The sequence below is a fragment of the Petromyzon marinus genome, unplaced genomic scaffold, assembly GCF_048934315.1.
Source record: "Petromyzon marinus isolate PM22_M1 ecotype Great Lakes invasive population unplaced genomic scaffold, UKy_Petmar_22M1.pri1.0 PM_Scaffold_8, whole genome shotgun sequence".
NCBI classification, from domain to species: domain Eukaryota; kingdom Metazoa; phylum Chordata; class Hyperoartia; order Petromyzontiformes; family Petromyzontidae; genus Petromyzon; species Petromyzon marinus.
Window position 1 is genome coordinate 968,660 of NW_027423688.1, and position 23,670 is coordinate 992,329.

General features: G+C 45.2%; 1 protein-coding gene across 3 annotated transcripts; it reads right to left on the minus strand.

Moving 5' to 3' along the window:
- Positions 1 to 236: 236 nt before the first annotated feature.
- Positions 237 to 23,440, minus strand: LOC142923874 (fructosamine-3-kinase-like). 3 transcript variants are annotated; one of them, XM_076064839.1, is made up of 7 exons: positions 23,277 to 23,431; positions 12,883 to 12,974; positions 8,794 to 8,916; positions 7,778 to 7,935; positions 6,849 to 7,037; positions 3,959 to 4,087; positions 237 to 1,640 (listed from the first exon to the last, which is right to left on the minus strand). In XM_076064839.1, exons 3-5 carry the CDS (start codon positions 8,848 to 8,850, stop codon positions 7,019 to 7,021), a joined length of 234 nt encoding a protein of 77 aa, XP_075920954.1. In that variant the 5' UTR covers positions 8,851 to 8,916; positions 12,883 to 12,974; positions 23,277 to 23,431; the 3' UTR covers positions 237 to 1,640; positions 3,959 to 4,087; positions 6,849 to 7,018. The 3 variants fall into 3 exon arrangements, 2 of the variants coding, with proteins under 2 accessions (XP_075920954.1, XP_075920955.1); XR_012940918.1 differs by lacking the exon at positions 6,849 to 7,037 and having other exon boundaries at positions 23,277 to 23,440; XM_076064840.1 differs by lacking the exon at positions 12,883 to 12,974.
- Positions 23,441 to 23,670: the final 230 nt, after the last annotated feature.

Below are 23,670 nucleotides of genomic sequence, written 5' to 3' on the forward strand. Positions count from 1 at the left end.
GGAAAAAGGTCCCATGATACAGCTTGTTTGGCTGGATGGGGCTAAATGGATGTGTCATAGGCTAGAAGAGAGATGGAATTATGCGGTTCAGAAGGATGTGGATGGAGCTAATTGGACTTTCTGATGACTTGTACCAACAGTGTCAAAATCGGCCTCTGTGGAGGTTTTCATATAAAGTCTTATAACTTTTTTCACAAGATCCCTAATCTCAAGCAAAAGCCACCCAGACACGAACATGTGACACATTGCAATGTTTATTCACCCGATCGCTACTAAGCATGCATCAATTTTCAATTGCAGTCGACAGACACGTTATGGTTTGATGTGGAAAATAGACTGTTGCAGAGTGTGAATACGATCTTCAAAAAATATATATTTTTGAAAGCAGCTTACAGTCTTTTACATGATGAAGGATCATTGCCATTTATCATCCCAACGAGTAAACCATCTTAACCAATCAAATGTCTAAATTTTTGGAATACCATGAAACACTATTAAAGTGTTCATTTTTGTACATATTTTCATGAAATGTTTCCAATAGATGTTTATATAGTTTTCTTACACACGTCATGTAGTTCACTATGATAATAATGGTCTTGATATCACGCCATTTACACAGGGGCGTCTCAGATAAGGGGCGTCTCAGATAAGTGCCATGCATCACGTTTCATGAGGTTTTCTAAATAAAATTTTTGCAGGCTCCTTGTGCAAACCAGTCTTGTTTTCATGTCGTTAGTAAAGCAAAACTCACAAACTCATGGACTGTGTTGACCGGGGGAGGTGAAGGTAATCACCAATAACCTTGCCATGGACACTCAAAGGCAATGAAGAACGTTCTCCCTGTGGAACTCATCATCCCTTCTGGATGCCCCGATCATTGCAGTGGTCCCCTAGAAGGCCAATAGACCCCCTCTGAGTACCCCTACTGCTCAACATCCATGGCAATTAATGTATGGGAGATGCGAGTTGATGACCCAGGTCAAAATATAACAAGAATATAAATGTATCATACGTAGTTTGGACAACACTCACTTTGCTAGCATGTATAATCAGGTTGGGCCAAATATTTAGACAGTGCATTCATTGTCCATTGTGTCAGTTTTGAAAGAATTAAGCAACATTGAAAAATAGCAAGCTCTGTCTTCATCTCCTGCCAATGCCAACATCATGCTCATGTTTGCTTTGCCAGGCCCGTTGACATGTGTGGCAAACCCAAAAGATAAAAACGCTATTGACAACGCATGTAAAAAAAATACTTTTCTGATTTGACCCAAAATCTGTGTTCACTTGGAATTTTTTTTTGCATTATGGTGCAGTTAAAATATAGCATTCAGCTCATTAAATTAACCTTTTAACATTAACTTTAAATCAGTTTTAGAAAAATATATTTATTGCCTTAATTAATTATTTTGATGTTTAGTTCCCAAAATATTTATATCCCTGATCTATAGTATTCTGCTTGTGCAGAAATGTATAAGAGACTACTGCATGTTCTGGTGAATCCAGTCCATGAACTTGGCGACTGTGCGCTAGACACCTGGCTGGTATGCCCGTGCACAGCCAACACCCCAGCTGGTGATTCCAGAAAGCAACCAGCGGCCGTTTGAGTCCTGGCAAAGAAAGGGCCCCCCAGAGTATCCCTGCAACAGACACACACGACACCAATGTTAGAAGTTTACTGACTGACAAGGAGGCATGATGGAGCGATGATTACAATGATCCAGTATAGGAAATGGCATGTCATGATACCAAAGAGGGCATATCAGAAGGCCCAATAAGTAGGTTTAAATGTTCAGTGCAAAGAGCAGTAGAACTGAGAGGGAGGCTTGAAATGTTGTGGGACTGGGATCCTGAATGAGGACTTTGTAATGGAAGGCCCATTCAGGACATGGCATTAAAACTCCACTCTCCTCTTGCTTAAAACAAACACCTACAAAATCACCCGAAGACAAATTGGAAATATATTTTAATTACATGCTGCGTCAAATCTCACAAAGGGTGATTAATGCACTCAGCAGTGACTTATCTGTGTGCTCCAGTTTCCTTCCACATATATACACACTCACTAATTGGCTGGCAACATCTGAACATATATAGAAATGCAGGGCAATTGTTGGTGCAGGCTCACCTCCCTTGCAATATTCCAGCTTGGTCTTTGGCTCCTCAGAAATTCTGAGATGCAATAATCATGAACGACGCTATATAAAATGAATCGCTAGATATTTTTTAAATAGCATAGCAAATGTGCTAAATTATCAGTGACAATTTGCTTGATTCGGAAAAGCCACATAGATCAGAAGGCTGGGAATGCGTTCACGTCGTGCTGAACAGGGAGCTGTGCGAGTGACTCGAAGCATGGCTGCCCTTGTGGCGCCCAGCTGATGCCCGCATCGCTCGTGCCACTCTCCTGGACCACCGAGTCATGGAACTACCCGCGGGACCCTGAGTCAATGCGACTCGTGTCGTTGAGGGAGTGGCCGCAGGGCAAGTGAATGTCGGGTGCCCACAACTTAATCGGCATTATTTTCTATTGGCAAGCTTTAGGCAACCCTGTGATGAATTTGTATGTTTGTCTAGAGGATACATTCATCATAGTAACAGGACCTTTCTACCAAAATCTGTTCTTAATTATCATGGTAACTCAACACGTTCGTCAATAACAATGACCTTAAAATTAAATAAAAATGAAAAAATGTAGACTTTTGGGCAATGGCCCTTTTTCATTGTACAAATGGGAGAAGGACCATGGCCCGAAACGTTGCATATAATGTTGTGTCTATTGAGGCCACAACATTACTGACTAATGTGTTGAGTTTTTTAGTTAATTGTTCTTGGGCACCACTGCCAACGCAGCAGCAGCATTGCCAAATAATAATGTATCATCCGGTTAACTTATTAGCACTCCATACTGCTCAGTCTGGGTCAGCAAAGCATTGAACCAGTTCAGATTTTGCTTTCCACTGATACTAGTCATGACTGGTTATCAAACTCATGTGGCTGGCTTCCACAGCAGGGCACGCTGAACAACACTGCCATTGCCGTGAATATTGCATGTTTATATTATTCTTATAACATATGATACTTGTTTTGTACCACGTGTGTTGATTTTCGATTTAAAGCTTTCGTGACTGCAGGGATTCATCTTCTTGGTTTTTTCGGTAAAGTCAAGTAGAAGGGAAATAATAAAATAATAAAATAAAAACTATTAAATAAAATTATCACGACGTTTCGGCCACAACACAAGCAGCCGTCCTCAGGTGAAGAAACAGAGCTGTCGGAAAGACAGCGCTCCAATGAACACTGCTAAGCTTGGCAGCGTATTTTAAGCTGGGTGGGAGGAGCGGAGCACCTTGACAAAGGAGTTTACATATCAACAGAACGATTTAGCATTGAAGTAGCTATGCTAATGTGATATATTAGCAGGATGTTAAAGTCAGAAATTAGCATGTAAATGGGAGATTAACATAATGTTAATGTGAGGAATTAGCATGTAACTGGTCATGGAAGTGGCTATGTTAAAGTCAGAGTTTACATATCAACAAAATAATTTAGCATATATATAAATAAATAGTGCATATTTAGTGTATCATTGAGTGCATGTTTACGTGCTCTAACCCAAAAATCTCGATTATGGACTCAAAAAACCGCTGGGAGACTTCTCACTCAGACCCGTAGCAAGACAATATCGCCCCAATATTCAAATTGTTCAAATATCCCCCGAACGAGTCCAGGATCAATTTAAAGATCATACTCGGCATTCTGAAGGTTCTCCGTGGTCTGACAATGATCACGTTGCCATGTTTACGCTTCTTACAAATATTTTTGCCCCGTTGAATCGATCACCAAACCCAAGTGACGGTAATGTTACGGTAAAAAAAATCTCAGTGGGTGACCTCTGGGCAGAGCATGACCTTGCAAACAGACGACCAATCGAGTGAAATAAACATGGGAAACGCACCTCGATGAACAGGCTGACTTCCCTGTGTGTTCGGACAAACTCATTCATCACAGGCAAAACGAACATGTCCCGAATGCCCAGGTCCTTCAGGAACTGCATCTGGAGGTGTTGGCACACCAATTGCATCACCTAGCAAAAGAGGAAAACAGCAGGAACGACGTGAATACATCATCGCCATACAGCAGTCTACGCCCGTCAATTTCTCACAGCGGTAGTAAGGTCCTTAGGTGTCTGGGAGCACAAGGCAGGTGCAGGTGGGTGAGTCATAATTTCCCTCCCTTACGCCAAAACTTATTTCAGGCAGTGCAAGAGATAATGACACAGGTGAATTGTCACACAAGCCAATTAGAAAGCTGCCATGCTGTTAATGGTTAGTAAACGGAACTCACAGACCAGAGGTCGCTAAATGGGCACACCACAGCTGATCGGCAAGTCGTGTGTGATGCAGCAAAGTGTGGCTTTCAGCCGGCTCTTCCAACACATCTGGTCAACGTGGAAAAGTAGAATATGGGACCTTCCTGGTGTGGACTAATCAGTTTCAAAGAATGTTCACCACAAGTACGTGTGGTTAATGCAGACAGGATTCCTTGAATGAGGATTCTGTTTGGTGTTTTAACATCTTGACACCTGTTGTATTGCCAGAAAGGGTAAAACCTATTGTTATATGGAAAAGTAGACCAAATACTCGTAAAGAGTTTGCTCTCATGAAGGTCTTTTCACCAGCGGTGGTGTGACCAAGCAATTGCAGAGCTGCACTTTTATATAAGTCAGGTCAGAGCCAGATACACATTGGAGGATACACATCCCACGGTGGCTGGGCAATTGTTGTGCAATAATGTCAGGTCAAACTTACTTAGGATATTTACAGGTGCGTTTTATTCATGCCGTATATATTAATGCACACATTGTGTAGTAGTATTATTAAACTCACCTTTAATGACGATGACCATAAACATGATTAAGAGTGTGACTATTAATGAATGTGCGACTGTACGATGTGGACGTAGCGGAGGGGCCCCCACGGTGAGCGGTGACGCAACGCGCGCAGTGGCCCGCGTCACGTGGTTGACACCTCACGTGCACAGAGCGAGGCAGGCAGAGCCAGAGGGGGGCGGCGTTGCCTAGGCGACGTTGGCGTCCTCGCGGTCTACTCCACGGTCAAGCTGCGTGTCACTTGGTGACCCCCCCACCGCCTCTTACTGCGCAGTCAGAATTGGGTTACAAACAACTTGAGGGGACGCCGCCGCGTTACCGTCTCGTCTCGCTCAACCGCGCAGCTCAAGAAAGTAGTTCGGCGTCGACCGCTCACAAGTCGCCTTATGGCGGTGCGCGTTCCCTAAATGAAGGCAACCGCGTTATAGCGTGAACACGCGGGACAGACCCAGTTGTCGTGTGCGGGTCAACTCCCTGAGATAAACTTGCTGCCGACTTCATGCGTTGTATACGCCCAGTGCTCAGCCAATTGTTGTGAGTGTCGCTCCTCTGCCCTCTGTTGTTAATGGAGGGAGACTGCACCCAACTGCCAAGTATCATCCTTCGCGAGCCTCTTCAAAACGCTCATCTTGACACCGCTGCAAGCAGACATCGGCCTTGACCTCACCCCACAACAGTGCAAGTTTAACTGCTCAACATTAAAACACAACGATGGGGTCGCTTGCACCAATCGCACAACATCACAGCATTGACTCTCAACTGTTACTTGTGTAGAGGGGGTCACATGTGTCACCATAATTGTCCTAATCGTGCTGCGAAATATTTTCCTTGCCATATTACCTGTGACAAACAGAATGAGTACAACTGGTAAGTTAAATAAAACCAGAGGTGGGCAACCTGTACTTTAAAATATTATTCATAGCAGGCAATTTGAATACGACTTATAGAAACACCGATGCAGCTATACACAGGCCAGATTGTCCGGATATTCGGTTGACACTAATAGGGTTTATTTGCCAGTATTGTAGATTATTTGAATTACATTTGTTTGGGCGTCAGGGTGGTGCAGTGGTCACGCCCGTGCATGGCATCTTCTGAAGGAGTGCCTGGTTTCGCTTTCCTAATTCTGGTCCCTTTCTCTGCATGGGTTTACTCCCATAGCAAAACAACAACAAAAACATACACTGTAACTGGTACTAGCCAAACATCTGGGATTGTTTTTGTTATACTGCATTGCCCAAAATGGCATTTGGTGATAAAAAAATTTGGCAGGAATTGATGCACTAATGCAATTTGAACTCTTACATATTTTTATTTCATGACTTGCTTAGCGTTCATATTCTTGGTAAAGTCACGTAAATAAAGTCACGTAAATAGAAAACAAGAAATCAAATTCAAATTAAATAATTAAATACATAAAACAAATAAAAAATAAATTGAAAATAATAAAAGCAAAAAACCCAGGACGTTTCAATCGCAACACAAGCGGTCTTTATTTTATTGTTTTTTGTTTTCTATTTACGTGACTTTACCGAAAGAACCAAGAATATGAATTCCTGCAGTCACGAAAGTTTTAAGTCAAAATTTTCTTCGCGTTCCTTTACTTTGCCCTCCTATCTGTTTGTACTGTTGTTTGTTGTTGTAACTTTCTGACTCGCCCCGACTGGACATCTGTGAAAAAAAGAGCTTCATAGCTCATCAGATTCGTCCAGCCTAATTAAAGATTCTGATTCGGACATTAACTGACCCAGTTTTCGCGTGGAGATCACGGCCAGGATGTGGAACAAAGGGACCCCCGGTCACACTCACGTGGAATGCCTAGGGCATTGCACAGCATTTAAATGGACTAGTTTTGTGAGATTGAGTGGTGGCTTAGGGAAGGCCTTTATTCAACAATGTATATCATGGCCGATAATAATTTTTATAGTCATACACCATAGCCCACGATTTCCTGCACCGTTCATTCACTTGAGGAGACTGCGCATGGTGGAGATGGATGACCCTCGGTATCCTGTCCCAAAGTGATTCCAGTGGTTCAGGTAGTGGAAGAGTTGCTAGAGCTTCTGGCTCTTGCCGAAGCCTTGTGACTTTGGGATGAGAGCGTGGTAGGATGAGTGAAGCGTGGAGCTAAAGCTCCTGGAACATCCTGTACCCAAACAACACCAAACATTCAAAATCTTACAATGCTGCTGTTCCAGTATGAACAACATAACAATGAACAACATTTTCACAAATTCAACGTAATGCAGGAAATTGAGTGGCTCGAGGTTAATTTCAATGTCAGAGCACCGAGCCAATGCCATTGAGGTCCTCCGTTCAAAATTCAGTGAGCCATCTATCAACAAACGTTCCTGCGAATTGAGGGCAGGAATGCTGTGGTCTCAACTTAGTCACCAATGGCTGCACAGTAAACATCATGTCAAATGTGTTTTTGTTCACTGAAGCATATCCCAGCTCTGAGGGTTTGAATTCCATTTGACGTGTAATGAATTATCTTCAGCTTGGATTTCTGGTAAAGCACATCAGTGGCAACTTGTCTTCCTTGTTCGACAAACTGTGTTTCTGGAACATTCAAGCATCCTCAAGGGCCGTGGATAAGTAAGAGTTTTATCGTTCCACTAGTGTTTTGTGCACCGTATCAGCTTTAACAGGATTTGCCCAAAAAGCCTTAGCAAGGAAGGATGAGTCTTTGTAAGTTAGCAAATAGAGAGGGTGGAGACCTAAGCATGTAGACATCTCAACCACAACTCTACCTGGTCTCTGTTATTTATTTAATGAGCCAGCCCTTGCCACACTGAGGTTATACGAATGAACCTTGCATGCCATAGACAGGGCAGTGAACGGCAGTTGCTGCAATTGTTTTGGTTGTTTGTAGTTTTTTCTTACCCAGCGATGGCAAGCTCGTACTCCGAGTGCCTATAGAAGGAGGCTGGGTCAAAGATGACGGGCCCTTCATTAATCTCTGCAGCGTTCCCAGTCCATAGGTCACCGTGGAGCAGTGCCGGAACCACCTCTACGTCCCGGAAAAATTCCCCCAACCGAAGCTGCACACCACGCAAAAAACAACACCACTTTATTCATGATAACGTTTTTTTAGAGTTAGATCGCATAAATTTACATGCGTCGTACACCCACTCCAATTGCCATTAGGCAATTGCCAGAAGCCAGAACGCTTCTGGCAATTGCTTGATGATGCTGGGTGTAATCACCAGCGAAAGGTCGTACTCGTTTGAAAATGTTCTGCGTTTCCTCTCTAACACACCAGAGTGCCGAGCAATAACATAAATGGCACGTTCTGTTCATGTCAGAAACATTACTAATGGGCTGTGTTGGGTGGATGTGGGTGTACGGACGCATTTACACTTACGCTATCTAAGCCAAAAAAAACTTTATCATGAATAATATTGGTCGCGAAAGCCTGCGTGTGAAACACCACTTTACCTTTAAAGTCACCTCGAAAACCCACTGCGATCAAATGGGTTTCCCATATGGCTGTGCACATGATGAGCTACACTGCTGCATGTATTAACTCTTTCCTGCTCCGAGATGACTGCAAGTTGCGGGGTGCATCCCGTTCACCGCTGAATCTCGTGTACGTCATCGGAACGTAATAGGAAGTAAATATTAAATAACTTTATCGGTACCGAGGATCCCACAAGGCCGTGCGGGAAGGTGTGTAGCACAGTTTGGTACCAGCTATAATAGAGTGCTGTCCTGTCGCTACGGTGCTCTGCGGCGAGTACAATGTCTTTAAAAACAACGGCGCTATGCCTCTCTAAAAAAAAATACCGCTGAACCACTTGCGCGTTCCGAGATTCGGTGGTGAACGAGACCCATCCTGAAATGAGCAGTCGTCTCGGAACAGGAAAGGGTTAAGGGCGAGAGTGAAACGGCTTACGAACCTGAAGCCGAGACCAGAGCTCGCGGGTTTCCCGTTCACCGTAGTCCTTCTCTATCATGTCCAGCTGAAGCTGCAGTCGCTGCCGTGAGAAGAACGTCACCCAGTCCTCCTGCCACTCATTCAGCTGGTGGCATAAATATAGTTTTATTACAGACATTTAAAAACATAAGCAAATAATACCTACTTTATTTGGCCAATCCTTGACCTAAAACAGTGATATTCACTCATTTTCGGAGGCGGGCCACTTTCGCGAATAAGACATTATCAGTGAAAGAGCCATCTCACATTTGAAACCATTGGGGGGTTTGACAGCATGATGGGGTGTTTTCACTTGTGTGTATTGTCGGGGACTGCACGTCAGGGGTCGCAGTAAAAAGGACACCAGGGACTGCCACCGGCCCGCGGGCCTTGCAATGAAGAACACGGTCACCCAGAAACGTTGAATTTTATGTACAAATGGCTGGGTAATTCTTAAGACATAATTCGACACTCATGTTATGTACCGATTATCATGCTGTAGTCTTTGAACATCTCATTCTAGCCACCAATTGATATCCTCATAAAAAATTACAACAGCATTGATCCTAACGATAGGTTCTGCGCTTAATTCCCGCACCTCCGTTTAGCACGGTTGGCTATGTACGGTGGAAAGGAAGTGCAACATACATTCATACAAGTCTGTCAAACCCGGCTGAGTGTAATTGGTAATTAGCGAAAACATAACTGATTACGTGAACACTGGTTATGCAAGATCGATCTCTGAGGGAACTTGAGTGACATCTGGTGATGTCAGTTGTAACTGTGTGCCCTGTTATCAAAGGTACAACTCTGTGCAATTGAAGAAAATATATGCATTTTTTCATCAAATATACTGTTTTATAAATTTGTGTACTTATGCAAGAAAAAATGTACGTCAATCTAGTTCTTAAAATGTAACCTTAAACCAATGTTACCATCATCAGTGGTTAATAGACTATTACACAAAGGACTCTCATATTTCTACGATGTAATACTAATTAGACTGACATCTGAACAACAGCTGATTTTACCGCTCCATGATAAAACTAATTTAATCAAGTAAACATTATTGCCGCTCCTATAAAACTTTGGTCACCCAGGCTGTCCTTCAACAAAAGGGTATATTAAATCTATAATATGCTTTTTTCTGGGTTAGATCGCATAAAAATAAATGAGCCGTTAAACCTACCACCACCTAACAGCCAATTTGTAAGGTTGTCACGTAAACGGAACATGCCAATCCGCTACTAGTACAGCAAACCGAAGTGTTGGAGAGAAAATCCACAACATTTACAATCTGAGTATGACGTTTCGCCAGTATTTACAACTATCATCATTAGGTGGACAGCCAAATTCGTAGAGAAATCCTCCTGTTTCATTCCTTGGAGGGATAGATGTGATGACGTCACTTGTGAGCCCTTCACGAATTGGAATGTTCTGTTTATGTGACAAACCTTACGAATTGGCTGTGTCGGTGGCGGGTATAACGACAAATTTCTATTTCAACGATCCAACCCAAAAAAACCGATATTATGGATATTGGCCGCGAAAGCCTACGTGTTAAACGGGTATATTAAAATTTAAATGGGCTACAACCAGTTTCATGACTTTAAAGCGGAGATCACATGTGGGATGTAACCACAGCATATAGCCGTATGAAACCCACATACTCTACATCCTCCTGCCCAGGGTCCATACCTGTTGGGAGAAATTCAAGACTGAAATTTGTATCAAAATCTGTAAAGCACATGAGAACCTTAATTTAGCAGTCTCAAACTGACTGGGACCCCTGTCGTGACGGAGCAGCTGAACATTGCACAAAATCATCAACGCATATACCAAGGGTGACCAACTTTCCTGACCCTACCAGCAGCATACCATAATCTTTAGATGGCCACGGGAGCCACAAGAGATAAAGATTAGCCATACAGAAGTTGACTCGTGTTGACTGGCTGTGGAATTTTGAGTTTAGAAATCTCAGTGCCCTGGGAGTACTCATGGCCTGCCTCCGATACCAGATTGTTCTCACTTCATATAAAGTTAAATTGAAGAGTTACGAATTAGCAGCGCCTCTGCAGAGCCACACTTGAACTGCCCAGGAGCCACATGCAGATGCCGAGCGATGGTCTGGCCAACCATGGTATTTTCTGTACATTATAGACTTGTAAATCTAGCGTATATAAAAAAATTAGCTGGAAACATTTATTTTAGCATTTACTCTATTGCCCTTTAATGAATGAATAGCAAAACTACATGAACTCTCTCCTAAAGCCTTCTTTTGGCTAGCAGACCTTGACATTTATCTCCTGAACATATTGCGATTATATTCTTGGTTCTTTCGGCAAAGTCACGTAGAAGGGAAATAATACAAATAAAACATAATATAATAAAATTCTCACGACATTTCGGCCACAACGCAAGCAGCCGGTTGTAGCCCATTTAAATGGGCTACAACCAGTTTCATGACTTTAAAGCGGAGATCACATGTGGGATGTAACCACAGCATATAGCCGTATGAAACCCACATACTCAACATCCTCCTGCCCAGGGTCCATACCTGTTGGGAGAAATTCAAGACTGAAATTTGTATCAAAATCTGTAAAGCACATGAGAACCTTAATTTAGCAGTCTCAAACTGACTGGGACCCCTGTCGTGACGGAGCAGCTGAACATTGCACAAAATCATCAACGCATATACCAAGGGTGACCAACTTTCCTGACCCTACCAGCAGCATACCATAATCTTTAGATGGCCACGGGAGCCACAAGAGATAAAGATTAGCCATACAGAAGTTGACTCGTGTTGACTGGCTGTGGAATTTTGAGTTTAGAAATCTCAGTGCCCTGGGAGTACTCATGGCCTGCCTCCGATACCAGATTGTTCTCACTTCATATAAAGTTAAATTGAAGAGTTACAAATTAGCAGCGCCTCTGCAGAGCCACACTTGAACTGCCCAGGAGCCACATGCAGATGCCGAGCGATGGTCTGGCCAACCATGGTATTTTCTGTACATTATAGACTTGTAAATCTAGCGTATATAAAAAAATTAGCTGGAAACATTTATTTTAGCATTTACTCTATTGCCCTTTAATGAATGAATAGCAAAACTACATGAACTCTCTCCTAAAGCCTTCTTTTGGCTAGCAGACCTTGACATTTATCTCCTGAACATATTGCGATTATATTCTTGGTTCTTTCGGCAAAGTCACGTAGAAGGGAAATAATACAAATAAAACATAATATAATAAAATTCTCACGACATTTCGGCCACAACGCAAGCAGCCGTCCTCAGGTGAAGAAACAGAGCTGTCGGAAAGACAGCGTCTTAATGAACACTGCCCAGTGTTCACTGCCCAGTGTTCATTAAGGCGCTGTCTTTCCGACAGCTCTGTTTCTTCATCTGAGGACGTCTGCTTGCGTTGTGGTCGAAACTTCGTGAAAATTTTATTATATAATGTTTTATTTGTATTATTTTATTATTTCCCTTCCACGTGACTTTACCGAAAGAACCAAGCATATGAATCCCTGCAGTCACGAAAGCTTTAAATCGAAAAATATTGCAATTAGCAAAAATATAAAGGGACGCAATGTTGAATGCTCTAAGTCTCCTTTGCAGAAGAGTTTGCCCTGATGGACTTAAATACAGATACTTTTAATAGCCATAATTCATATATTACCCAACATAATTCATATTCTGAAAAGTACATTGCACACACATGAACAATACAGTTCCCTTCATCACAAAGATGGCTAAAACAAAGAGATGAATGTGATTAGGTGTGGAAAAGCATGACTGCTGGCTGGCTAGTTGTGTTCATGTATGAAATAATGACAGCATGTGTCTATCTCATTCACTAGCTCAATCGCTTGATTTTTACGATTAATAAACAGCTGTATGAAATGTGTGTTTGTTTACACACAAATCGCCTGTTTACACATATTCATTAGATCCGATTAGCATGCCTACTCTCAGTGCGAAGGAATGTCAACATAATACATAGTTGACATGATGCTAGGGTTGGATCGGTGGGCCTAGTTTTCCACATGTTTTACATTTTCATGATTCAATACCGATAGTTTTCTCTTCCTTGTGAAGCCTCTCTCCAATCTTCCTGTTGTGAAGGTGCATTTCAGCCAGATGCTGCCCCAACAAGCCTGAGCCCCTGTCAGAGTGTACAACACAATAGACATGTCAAAGAAAACATTAACTTTATCATGTCAACAAACCCCAAGTAATAATTCATATGCAAACTAAACTACATCATATTTGTCCAGGTGGTCTGTGGCCGAGAACCTCGCTTGAAAATACGAATATATCAGTTCACATTCTGGTTTGGGTGACTCAAAACAATATTCTTCTGGGGTTTATACAATGAGTGTTACTTCCTGGGAAGTCAATCCTATGTAGACTATAAATGAAACCATTTTTTATTTTACCAGAGCTATTTTTCAGAACCGACCTGGCCACAAATGATAGCCTAACGAAGTGGCTTATCACATGGAAATTTATAGCAGCCAAATGCTCAAAATACTCATGTTTCTAAATGTGCAGGGAAAAACTGGAGAAACTGGAGAAAAACCTGCACGACCACGGGGAAAACATGCAAACTTCAAATATACAGCAGGCGTCAAGGTCGGGATCGAACCTACGAAGTTCAATATACCAGGCGAGGTAGTTAACATCTCCTAGCCACCATGGCGCCCCATTCTCTGACTTATCCACCCACCCACCCACTCGTAAAGCCACCCACCCACTCACTCACCCTGCCACGTACCGAATCTCTAAACCAACAACTCAACCACCCACCCACTCATCCAACCTCTCACTTACTAAACCAGCTACTCACCAACCCACCGACCCACTCATCCACCTATTCACTTAAAATAGTTCAACTACAATTGAATTATTTTAAATTCACCAGGTAAGGCCCACTGAGCTATACAGATCCTTGTCGGAAATGACATGGCAAACAAATGATAGCTCAAAGAAGTGGCTTATCACGTGGACATTTATAGCAGCCAAAGCCTCTAAATGTATATTTCTAAATATACATGAAAAACTCTGAGGTCCCAGAGAAAAATCCATGCAACCACAGGGAGAACATGCAAACTCCAAATATACAGGCGTCACGATCGGGATCGAACCCACGATGTCCTATACAAATGGCGAGGGAGTTAACATTCTGATACCCTGGCGCTCCACTCTGACTCAGCCTCCCACCCAACCACTCAAACACCCAGCCAAAGCACTCATGAACCCAATCACCCTGGCACCCACTCAATCGCGAAACCCACTCACTCATCAACACACCCAGCCACTCACTTAACCACTTACCTACGAACCCACCTGCATACCCCCCACTCACTAACTCAACGACCCACTCACTCAACACTCCACTAACCCACCCACTCACCTATTCATGCCCCAAATCACACACTGACCCATCCACCCACTTAATCTATAACTCATGCACTCACCCACCCACCTGCTCACCAGCCACTTATCTACTCACCCACCCACTCATCCTGCCACCTACCCAACCTCTAACCCACCCACGCACCGAACTACCCACCTACCCAATCACCCATCCAATAAACTACAACTAAACTATTTTGTATTTTAACAGGTAAGCACCACAGAGCTATATAAAACATTTTAGAAGTGATCTGGCTACAACTGATACGTGAACGAAGTGGCTTATCAAGCTGACATTTAGTGCAGCCAAATCGTCTAAACAAATCTTGACTCTAAATGTGGAGGGATAAATCTGGAGGACCCGGAGAAAGATCCACGAGGACACAGGCAAAACATTAAAACTCATAATATACAGGCAGCAGGGTCAGAATCGAATACACGATTTCCTGTATACTCAGTGAGGTAGTTAATATCTCACCATAGTGGCACCCCTCTCTCTGACCCGCTCACCCAATTACACACTAACTCACCCACTCAACCTCCCACATTAACTTACCCACCCACCAGTCACTCCCTCACTCACCCAACCACGCACCAACTCACCTACCCACTAACTCACCCACCCATCTTCTCCCGCACTCAGCCAGCCACCCGCTCAATCATGTGCCGACTAACTTACTCACACACTCACCGACCAATACACCCATTCACCCACTCACTTACCCACCCACAATCTCACTACCCAAGCCAACCACCCAGCCCCTCACTCACCCACTTATTCAATCACTCACTACCCCACACACTCACCCAACCACTTGCTCACTTACCCATACGCTAACCCAACCACTCACTCACCAACTCACCCACCCACTAACTCATCAAAATTAATTCTCAACCACTCACCCAACCACCCACGCAATCTCATACCCACAAACTCACTCACCTAGCCATTTATGCACTCACGCACCCACTTACTCACTCACTCACGCACCCACCAACCAACCCACCTACCCATCTCTTCACTCACTCACCCACCCATACAGTCAATCACTCACCTACATACCTACCCACTAATACTCACCCACTCATCCAACAACGAACTCACCAACCCACCCGCCGACTCACTCACTCAGGTACTAACCCACTCAACTTCTAACGCACACACTAACCACCTAACCACCTACCCACACACTCACTCATCCACCCACCCAAACATCCACTCACCCACCCACTAATTCACCCACCCACTCACTCCCTCATCCATCCACTCACCTACTCGCCCATCCACTCACTTACTCAATGAGCCACTCACCTTCTCACCCAGTACTTACACATCAACTGACCCTGCCACCCACTCAATTTCTAACCCACCCACTCACCCAACCAGCTGCCCACTCCCTCAGCCACTCATCTACTTACCCACCCCACTTACACATCCACTTACCCTGCAATCCACTCAATTTCTAATCCCCCACTCACCCAACCACCCGCCCACTCATCTACTCACCCATTACCACGGAATTATTCACCCACCCATCAGTCAACCACCCAATAATTCAACCACTCACAAACTAAATCACCTATTAATTAAACCACCCACTAACTTAACCACCGAGCCACTCACCCACTCAGCAAGCCACCCACTACTATATCTCTAACCCAATATCTCACTCACCCACCGCCCACTCACCTACACACGTATGCACTCACTCACACACTGCTCACTCACCTACACAATGAATTATGTTTATTTTACCAGGTGAGGCCCAATGAGCTACATAGCTCGTTTTCAAAACAACCTTCACCACAAATAAACCGACCATTAAAATTATAGACTGATAATTTCTTTGTCAGTGGGCAAACGTACAAAATCAGCAGAGGATCAAATACTTTTTTCCCTCACTGTACATTGCGGGGGTCACAAAAATATCTCCAAAATCCTGAATAAACACAAGATCCAGGTCCGATTCAACACAGTACAAAAAATCCGTGATCTGGTTCCATCTGTAAAGGATGTGGTTCCAGACATACAGTACCCGGGCGTTTACAAACTAAAGTGCCTCTGTGGTAGCAGCTACATTGGAGAAACCATACGACATATATCGGACCCCATCCGCGAACATAAAGCAGACATGAAACACGGTAGGACGAACGCCTCTGCTGTGGCAGATCACTGTTATAATTCAGTGGGCTCACATGACATTGACTTCTCCAAGACAGAGGTTCTTTGCAAGCCAACCGGCTACCATGAGAGATTCGTTCATGAGGCCATCCACATATACAAGCACAGAGACAATTTCAACCGAGAAGATGGATTCTGGCTTAGTAACCATTGGAAAGATGTTTTAAACCATTTCGGTTCTTAATTGATTGTATTTTATGGTGATTTTCAGACCGCAGCCCTTTCGCTGGCACTGCCTCTTAATACTTCTTACACCACGGTCAATGGTATGGTTTACAACATGTAGTATAATAATTAATAGTATAACATTGTAATGTTTAACATAACTCATAAGGCAATATATAGCATCGTAATTGCATAATGAATATACATCAGTGTGGTATATAGTTGGGTTCAAAGAATAAGACATAATGTAATATCACAAGTCTAATAGTTTATAATCTAAAGTATAGGGTAGTGTAAAGTAACGTATTGCATAATTCAAAAGTGGAATTTGTCTATGATATGATGTTATACCATGTAGTTTAGATTGGAAGGTATAATATTGTATTATATAGTAGTCCAGTTTACAGCATAGTCATAAGGCAACTCAGGACACAACAGCGCACCTTGGCTGTTGCACTTGCCCCTTTTCTTGTTTCCTCTCTGCCTGTGTTCCCAGCCCCCTCCCTCCTCCTCTCCGGAGGTGATGCAGGTAACATGCAAATTCATATATTAACTCCGCCCACACAGCTTAATAGACGCGGTCCTTGCATGTCAGCGTTCATTCAAGCTCTGTCTTCCGGACAGACCTGTCTCTTCACTTGAAGAAGGCCACTTGTGTTGTGGCCAAAACGTCGTGAGAATTTTATTGTCTTATTTTATTTTATTATTTTATTACCATTCTACGTGACTTTACCGAAAGAACCAAGAAGATGAATCCTTGCAGTCATGAAAGCTTTAAACCGAAATTTACTTTTTATTTCACCAGGCAAGACCCATTGAGCTATATAGATCCTTTTCAGAATAGACCTGGCTACAAATGATAGATATACGAGTGGCTTATCACAGATACATTTATTGCAGCCAAATCCTCTAAACGCATGTTGCTTCTAAATGCAGAGGGAAAACCCTGAGGATCTAGAACAAAATCCAGGCGACCACGGGTGAGAACTTACAAACTCCAAATATACAGGCGACAGGGTCGGGATCGAATCCACCACCTCCTGTATACTAGGCAAAATAGTGAACATCTCACCACCTTGGCGCCTCACTCTCTGACTCAACCATCCACTCACTTACACGCTAACTTACCCACTCAACTTCCCATGTTAAATTACCCACCCAGCCGTCACTCACCCATTCACTCACCCAACCCGTCACTCACCCCTCCGCTCACCCACCCACTCACTCATTAACTTGCCCACCTATCTTCTCAACCACTCACCCAGCATCCCACTCAATCTCATACCAAACTAATCTACACACACCCACACACCCACTCACTGACCCACTCACTTATGCACACGCCCAACCACCCACTTACTCCCTCATGCACTCACCAACCCACCCACCCATCTCCTCACTCACACACCCACCCCATCAATCACCCACCCACTAACACCCACACACTCACCTACTCACCCACTCACCGACCCAGCACTCACTCACCGAGCCACTCAATCGCTAACCCACCCACTCACTCACCCAGTCACTAACGCACTCACTCAATGTATAACCCACCCACTACCCACCTAACCTCCTTCCCACACACTCATTCACCCAACCACATACCCACCCACACTCACCCATACACTCACCTACTCGCCCAGCTGCTCAATTATTTACCGAGCCACTCACCTAATTACCCAGCCACTCACCTACTCACTCACCCACTTACACATCCACTCACCCTGCCACCCACTCCATTTCTAACCCACACACTCACCCAACCACCTCCCACTCCCTCAGCCACTCACCGACTCACCAAATCACCCACTACCCAAATAACTAATCATCCACCCACCCATCACTCAACCAAACAATAATAAAGCCACCCAATAATTAAACTACCCATTAACTCAACCACCCACTAACTCAACCAGGTTTATTTTACCAGGTAAGGCCCACTGAGCTATGAATATTGTTTTCAGAAGCACCATCGCCAAAAATTATAGCTCAAAAAAGAGGCTTATCATGTATACATTTATAGCAACTAACTCCTCTAAATACATGTTTCTAAATGTGGAGGGAAATATACAGGCATTAGGGTCAGGATCGAACCCACAACCTTCTGTATACGAGGCGAGGTAGTTAACATATCGCCACTGTGGCCCCCCACTATATGACTCTCCCACCCACTAACCCACACAGTCACCCACTCACTTAAACACCCACCGTCACATGCATCCAGGCACTGACTCACCCAGCCACTCAGTACCCATAAACCCACCCAGGCACTCACCCATGCACTTGCCCACTCACCCACCCACCCAATTATCCACACACTAAACTACATTTTAAAAATATTTTTTTATTTTACCAGGTCAGGCCCACAGCAAAATAGATATTTTTCAGAAGCCACGTGACCACAAATAACAGTTCAATGAAGTGGCTTTTCACGTAGAACGTTATAGCAGCCAAATTCTATAAATGCATGTTTCTAAATACGGAGGGACAACCCGGAGAACCCGGAGAAAATTCCACCCGACCATGGGGAGAAGATGCAAACTCCAAATGTATACAGGCTTTAGGGTTGGGGGGAACCTACGAACTCCAATATACCAAGCGAGGGAGTTAACATCTCGCCACTGTGGCGCCTCATTATCTGACTCACCCACCAACTCAACTACTAAAGCCACCCACACACTCACTCACCCACTCACAAACCCACTCACTCACTCACTAACCCACTGACTCATCAACACACCAAGCCACTCACTCAAGAACTTACCTATGCACCCACCTACACACCCACTCACTCTAAATATACAGACGTCAGGGTCGGGATCGAACCCATGACCTAGTTTATAAAAGACGAGGCAGTTAACATCTCGCCACCATGGCACTCCACTCTCCGGCTCAGCCACCTACTCACCCACCCACTCACACAAACCCACCCACTGGATCTCAAACACACTCACTCACTCACCAATTTACCCACCCACTCACCCTGACACCCACTCAATCTCCAACTGACACACCCACGCACTCAAAATCCCACCTACCCACTCAACCATCCAATAAACTGAAACTAAACAATTTTTTTTATTTTACCAGGTAAGGCCCACAGAGGTATATCAAGTGACCTGATTACAAATAATAGGTCGACGAAGTGGCTTATCACGTAAACATTTATTGCATTCAAAGCCTTTAAACGCATGTTGATTTTAAATGCGGAGGGAAAACCCGGCTATTTTAATGCACACAGTGGACCGGAAGGACAAGCGCAAAGGGTTCGCATAATGCGCATGCATAATGTACGTTGACTCATTAATCTCCCCCCCCCTCCCCACTTTGCATCAAGAGTGCCAAAGTTTGGTCACCACATCTATGCCTCTTTATAAGGAACGAAACAGACTAACTTCTCCACAAATCTGGCTGTCGCCTGATGAAGCTAGTTGTAATTACTGGCGAAACGTTGTACTCAGATTGTAAATGTTGTGGCTTGACTCTCCAACACACCGGTGTGCTGTACTAGTGATAAATTGGCATGTTCTGATTACGTGACAACCCTTACTAGTTGGCTGTGTCGGGTGGTGGTGGGTTTTAACGACACATTTATATATTTACGCGATCTAACCCAAAAAAAAAACCTCTATTATGGATAATATTGGTCGCGAAAGCCTACGTGTAAAACAAACCCCAAGGAATCAAAAAAATCGACGCGACCACGGAAGAAGATGAAAACTCCAAATATACAGCTTCAGGGTCGGGATCGAATTGATTACATCCTGTATTCTGGGCGAGGGAGTTAACATCTCACCACTGCGGTGCCTCATTATCTGACTCACCCACCCGCTCAACTACTAAAGCCACCCACACACTCACTCACCCACTCACAAACCCACTCACCCTGCCACCCACCCACTCATACAAATCGGGCATCAATACCGTTGCTTTGAATGATCTGTGAAATGCAAAATATTGCAGATAAAATCGGACATTTTGAGCTTGCTGCCAGATCGATTGAGTGGAATCAATACAATTAGTCTCGATTCACGATCAACAAAGACAATATATAGGAAAATCTCTGATCGGTGATTTTGATTGCATCATATTGCAGCGCCCCTTTGATGATGTTATAAAGCACTTGCCCCAACAGTCTGTTAAAGGCTACACGGGGGATCTTTGTGTGCGAGTAGCTCACAGATCCTTGAGAGATCTGGACACTGTCCGATCATCAGCGAGCTCCTCCGGCAGGCAAGGCTGAGTTGGCTGTTGTCTGTGCATTAAGAGGTGTTAAATATCCCACGCAGAGGAGTCTGCTTACAGGACAGATAAGAGGTTCTTCACGTACCGTGCCCCGTGTCACCTGAACGTTAAATGGGGCCCCGGTAATTCAGTGTCCACCGCTGAATCATCTTTCACCATCACCACTCGTCCATGAAGGCCAATGCGACGAGGCCATAGATAGATGGCGCGTTATAACGGAGGGGGGGGACCAGGAGAAACGTCTAACTACGTGACATCACAACACCCTGCACACAACTGTAGTGGCAGATTAGGGTGCGCATCGTTAACGAATATGTGGTGTAAGTGGTTGAGAGTAGATGGGCGGGCACGCCATGGGCTGGAGTGGAGGTGGACTGATGCGGTACGGGAGGATGTGGAGCTGAGTGGGCTTTGCCGACGACTGGTACCAGCGGTGTCGGGATCGGCCTCTGCGAGGGAGGCTCGTGAAGGACGCTTCTACTGGGCAGTTGGAGACAGTCGCCCTCCACCAACAACAGAGGAGTGACGCTCACAACAACGAGCGGAACACCGGATGATAAATATGCAGCAATTTGGCACAGTACAGGGAACAGGTGGTGCATCTGCCAGTCATCTCAGTCAGCCAACCCATGGCACCTGGGTCTGTTCCAGTACCTCCGGTCAGCGAGCCTTCGACACTTCACGTGGCTTCAAAGTGCACCTGGCCTGGCACAGGCGCCGTGGTGACGTCACTGTCACTTATTGGCGAATGGCGACGGTCGATAACGCAGTGGTGGTTGTGAGAAATGCTATTTTGGGGGGGGGGGGGGGGGGCGCCAAACCTGACCAGCTGTAAACCTCACGTCGCCTCGCAGCCACACAGTGGCAACAGGGAGTTCTGGATGGGTGCAAGGGGCTGGTAATCCCCCTCCACCTTCAACTAAATAACCACACACGCGAGCCCTTGGGTCTCTCTGTGAGTCGATGGATCTGTGTGTGGTGAGTCTATGGGTTTCTGTGAGAGTCCGTGGGTCTCTGTGTGGTGAGTTTATGTGTCTCTGTTTTATGAGTCTATAGGGCTCTGTGCGAGTCTGTTTGATTCGGTGGTTCTCTGTGTGGTGAGTCTATGCGTTTTTGTATGACTCTATGGGTCTCTATGTGGTGATTCTATGGGTCTGTATGGTGAGTCTATGGGTCTCTCTCTGAGTCTATGGGTTTCTGTGGTGAGTCTATGGGTCTCTGTGTGAGTATGGGTACGATTGAGTCTATGGGTATCTGTCTGGTGAGTTTATGTCTCTGTTTGGTGAGTCTATAAGGCTCTGTGCGAGTCTGTGGATCTGTTTGAGTCTGTGGTTCTCTGTCTGATTAGTCTATGGGTCTCTGTGGTGAGTCTATGGTTCTCTGTGCAAGTCTGAGGGTATGTGCGTGGTGAGTGTATAGGTCTATGTGTGATGACTCTATGGGTCTCTATGTGATGGATATCTGTGGTGCACATATCCTGGCACAAGCGCCGTGGTGTCGTCACCACCACTAAGTGGAGAATGCTCCTACCCCTGCTCCTGCTTGTTCTTGTGCTCGGGAAGGAGAGAGAAAACTAGACTAAGGTCCACTCAGCTAAACATCTCTTTTTCAGAAGCGACTTGGCACCAATGATAGCTTAACGAAGTGGCTCATCATCACAGTCACTAAAGTTTTAAGTCAAAACTTTAAACGAATGTTTCTAAATGTGGAGGGAAAAACCGGAGGACCCGGAGAAAAAGTCCACACGACCACGGGGAGAGACAGAGACACGCAAACTCCAAATATACAGCAGGCATCAGCGTCGGGGTCGAACCCACAACCTCCTGTACACCAGGCGAGGTAGTTAGGGGGGAAAGCCGAGACAGCGAGAGGGAGAATTAGTCAAACTCACACTCAGTATTACTAACTAACCATGATACACTCACCATGATAATCACCATGATACTCACGCATTCACCATCATACTCACACACAAGCCCACACACATCAACAGTCGCCATTCACCACTACGTGGCGGTGATGTCCCCACAATAACTCAGGTGCCAAGGTTTGACGGCTGTGCCAGGCTAAGTGCAGGAGGAGGCCACGGGCCAGACTCAGGTGCCGTGGGTTGACTGCTCTGCCTGGCTAGGTACAAGAGGAGGGCTAGACCCTGGTGCTATGGGTTAACTCGTGTGCCACCACCTGCACAACCACCACAATAACAACCACACAACAATAACCACGACCAACAACTGTAACCACAACTATAATTTAACCACAACTATAATTCCCATCAGCCACACGGCCCTCTGGGAGTGCCTCTCAACAACAGCAGCAGCAGGGCCGAGCTCTGCTTGAAGCAGCGCCGTGAACTCAGCAGAACGTGACGGCTGTGGGCCAGGCGCCTCCTCTGTCTCCCCCCACCGCCGCCGCCGGCACTGCTGATGTGGACACACCGCGCGAGGTTCTCACCTTCAGGCTGAGTCGACGTAGAGGAGGCCCAGCGAGCCGCCGCTTCAGAAGCTTTCGCGAGCCACTGACGGTGGCCGTGAGCGGGAAACCAAATCAGCCGCTCGCCACCCACAATCCACAGCGCGCGCCGCCTCCACTCGGCCCCGGCCTAAGCGGAAGTAGCAGCGGGGGAGGGGGGCGGGGCATGGGGGGTGAGGGGGCGGGTCACGAGGGGGAGGGCAGGGGGGGCAAGGGGGGGGTGAGGGGGAGCATAGAGGGGGTTCGTTAGGTGGAGAAAAAGGGGGGGCATGGGGGGTTGTGAGGGGGCATGGGGGGTTGTGAGGGGCATGGGGGGTTGTGAGGGGGCATGGGGGGTTGCGAATGTGGAGGGGCGGGGGGGGAAGGGGGGTCACGA

What these genes read in the sequence shown, in the direction of transcription:
- LOC142923874 (XM_076064840.1), bottom strand. Translation starts at nt 8,850, where the DNA reads ATGATAGAGAAGGACTACGGTGAACGGGAAACCCGCGAGCTCTGGTCT. An exon ending in AGCTCTGGTCTCGGCTTCAG is followed by an intron (nt 7,936 to 8,793) that starts GTTCGTAAGCCG and finishes CGTGGTGTGCAG; the next exon opens with CTTCGGTTGGGGGAATTTTT.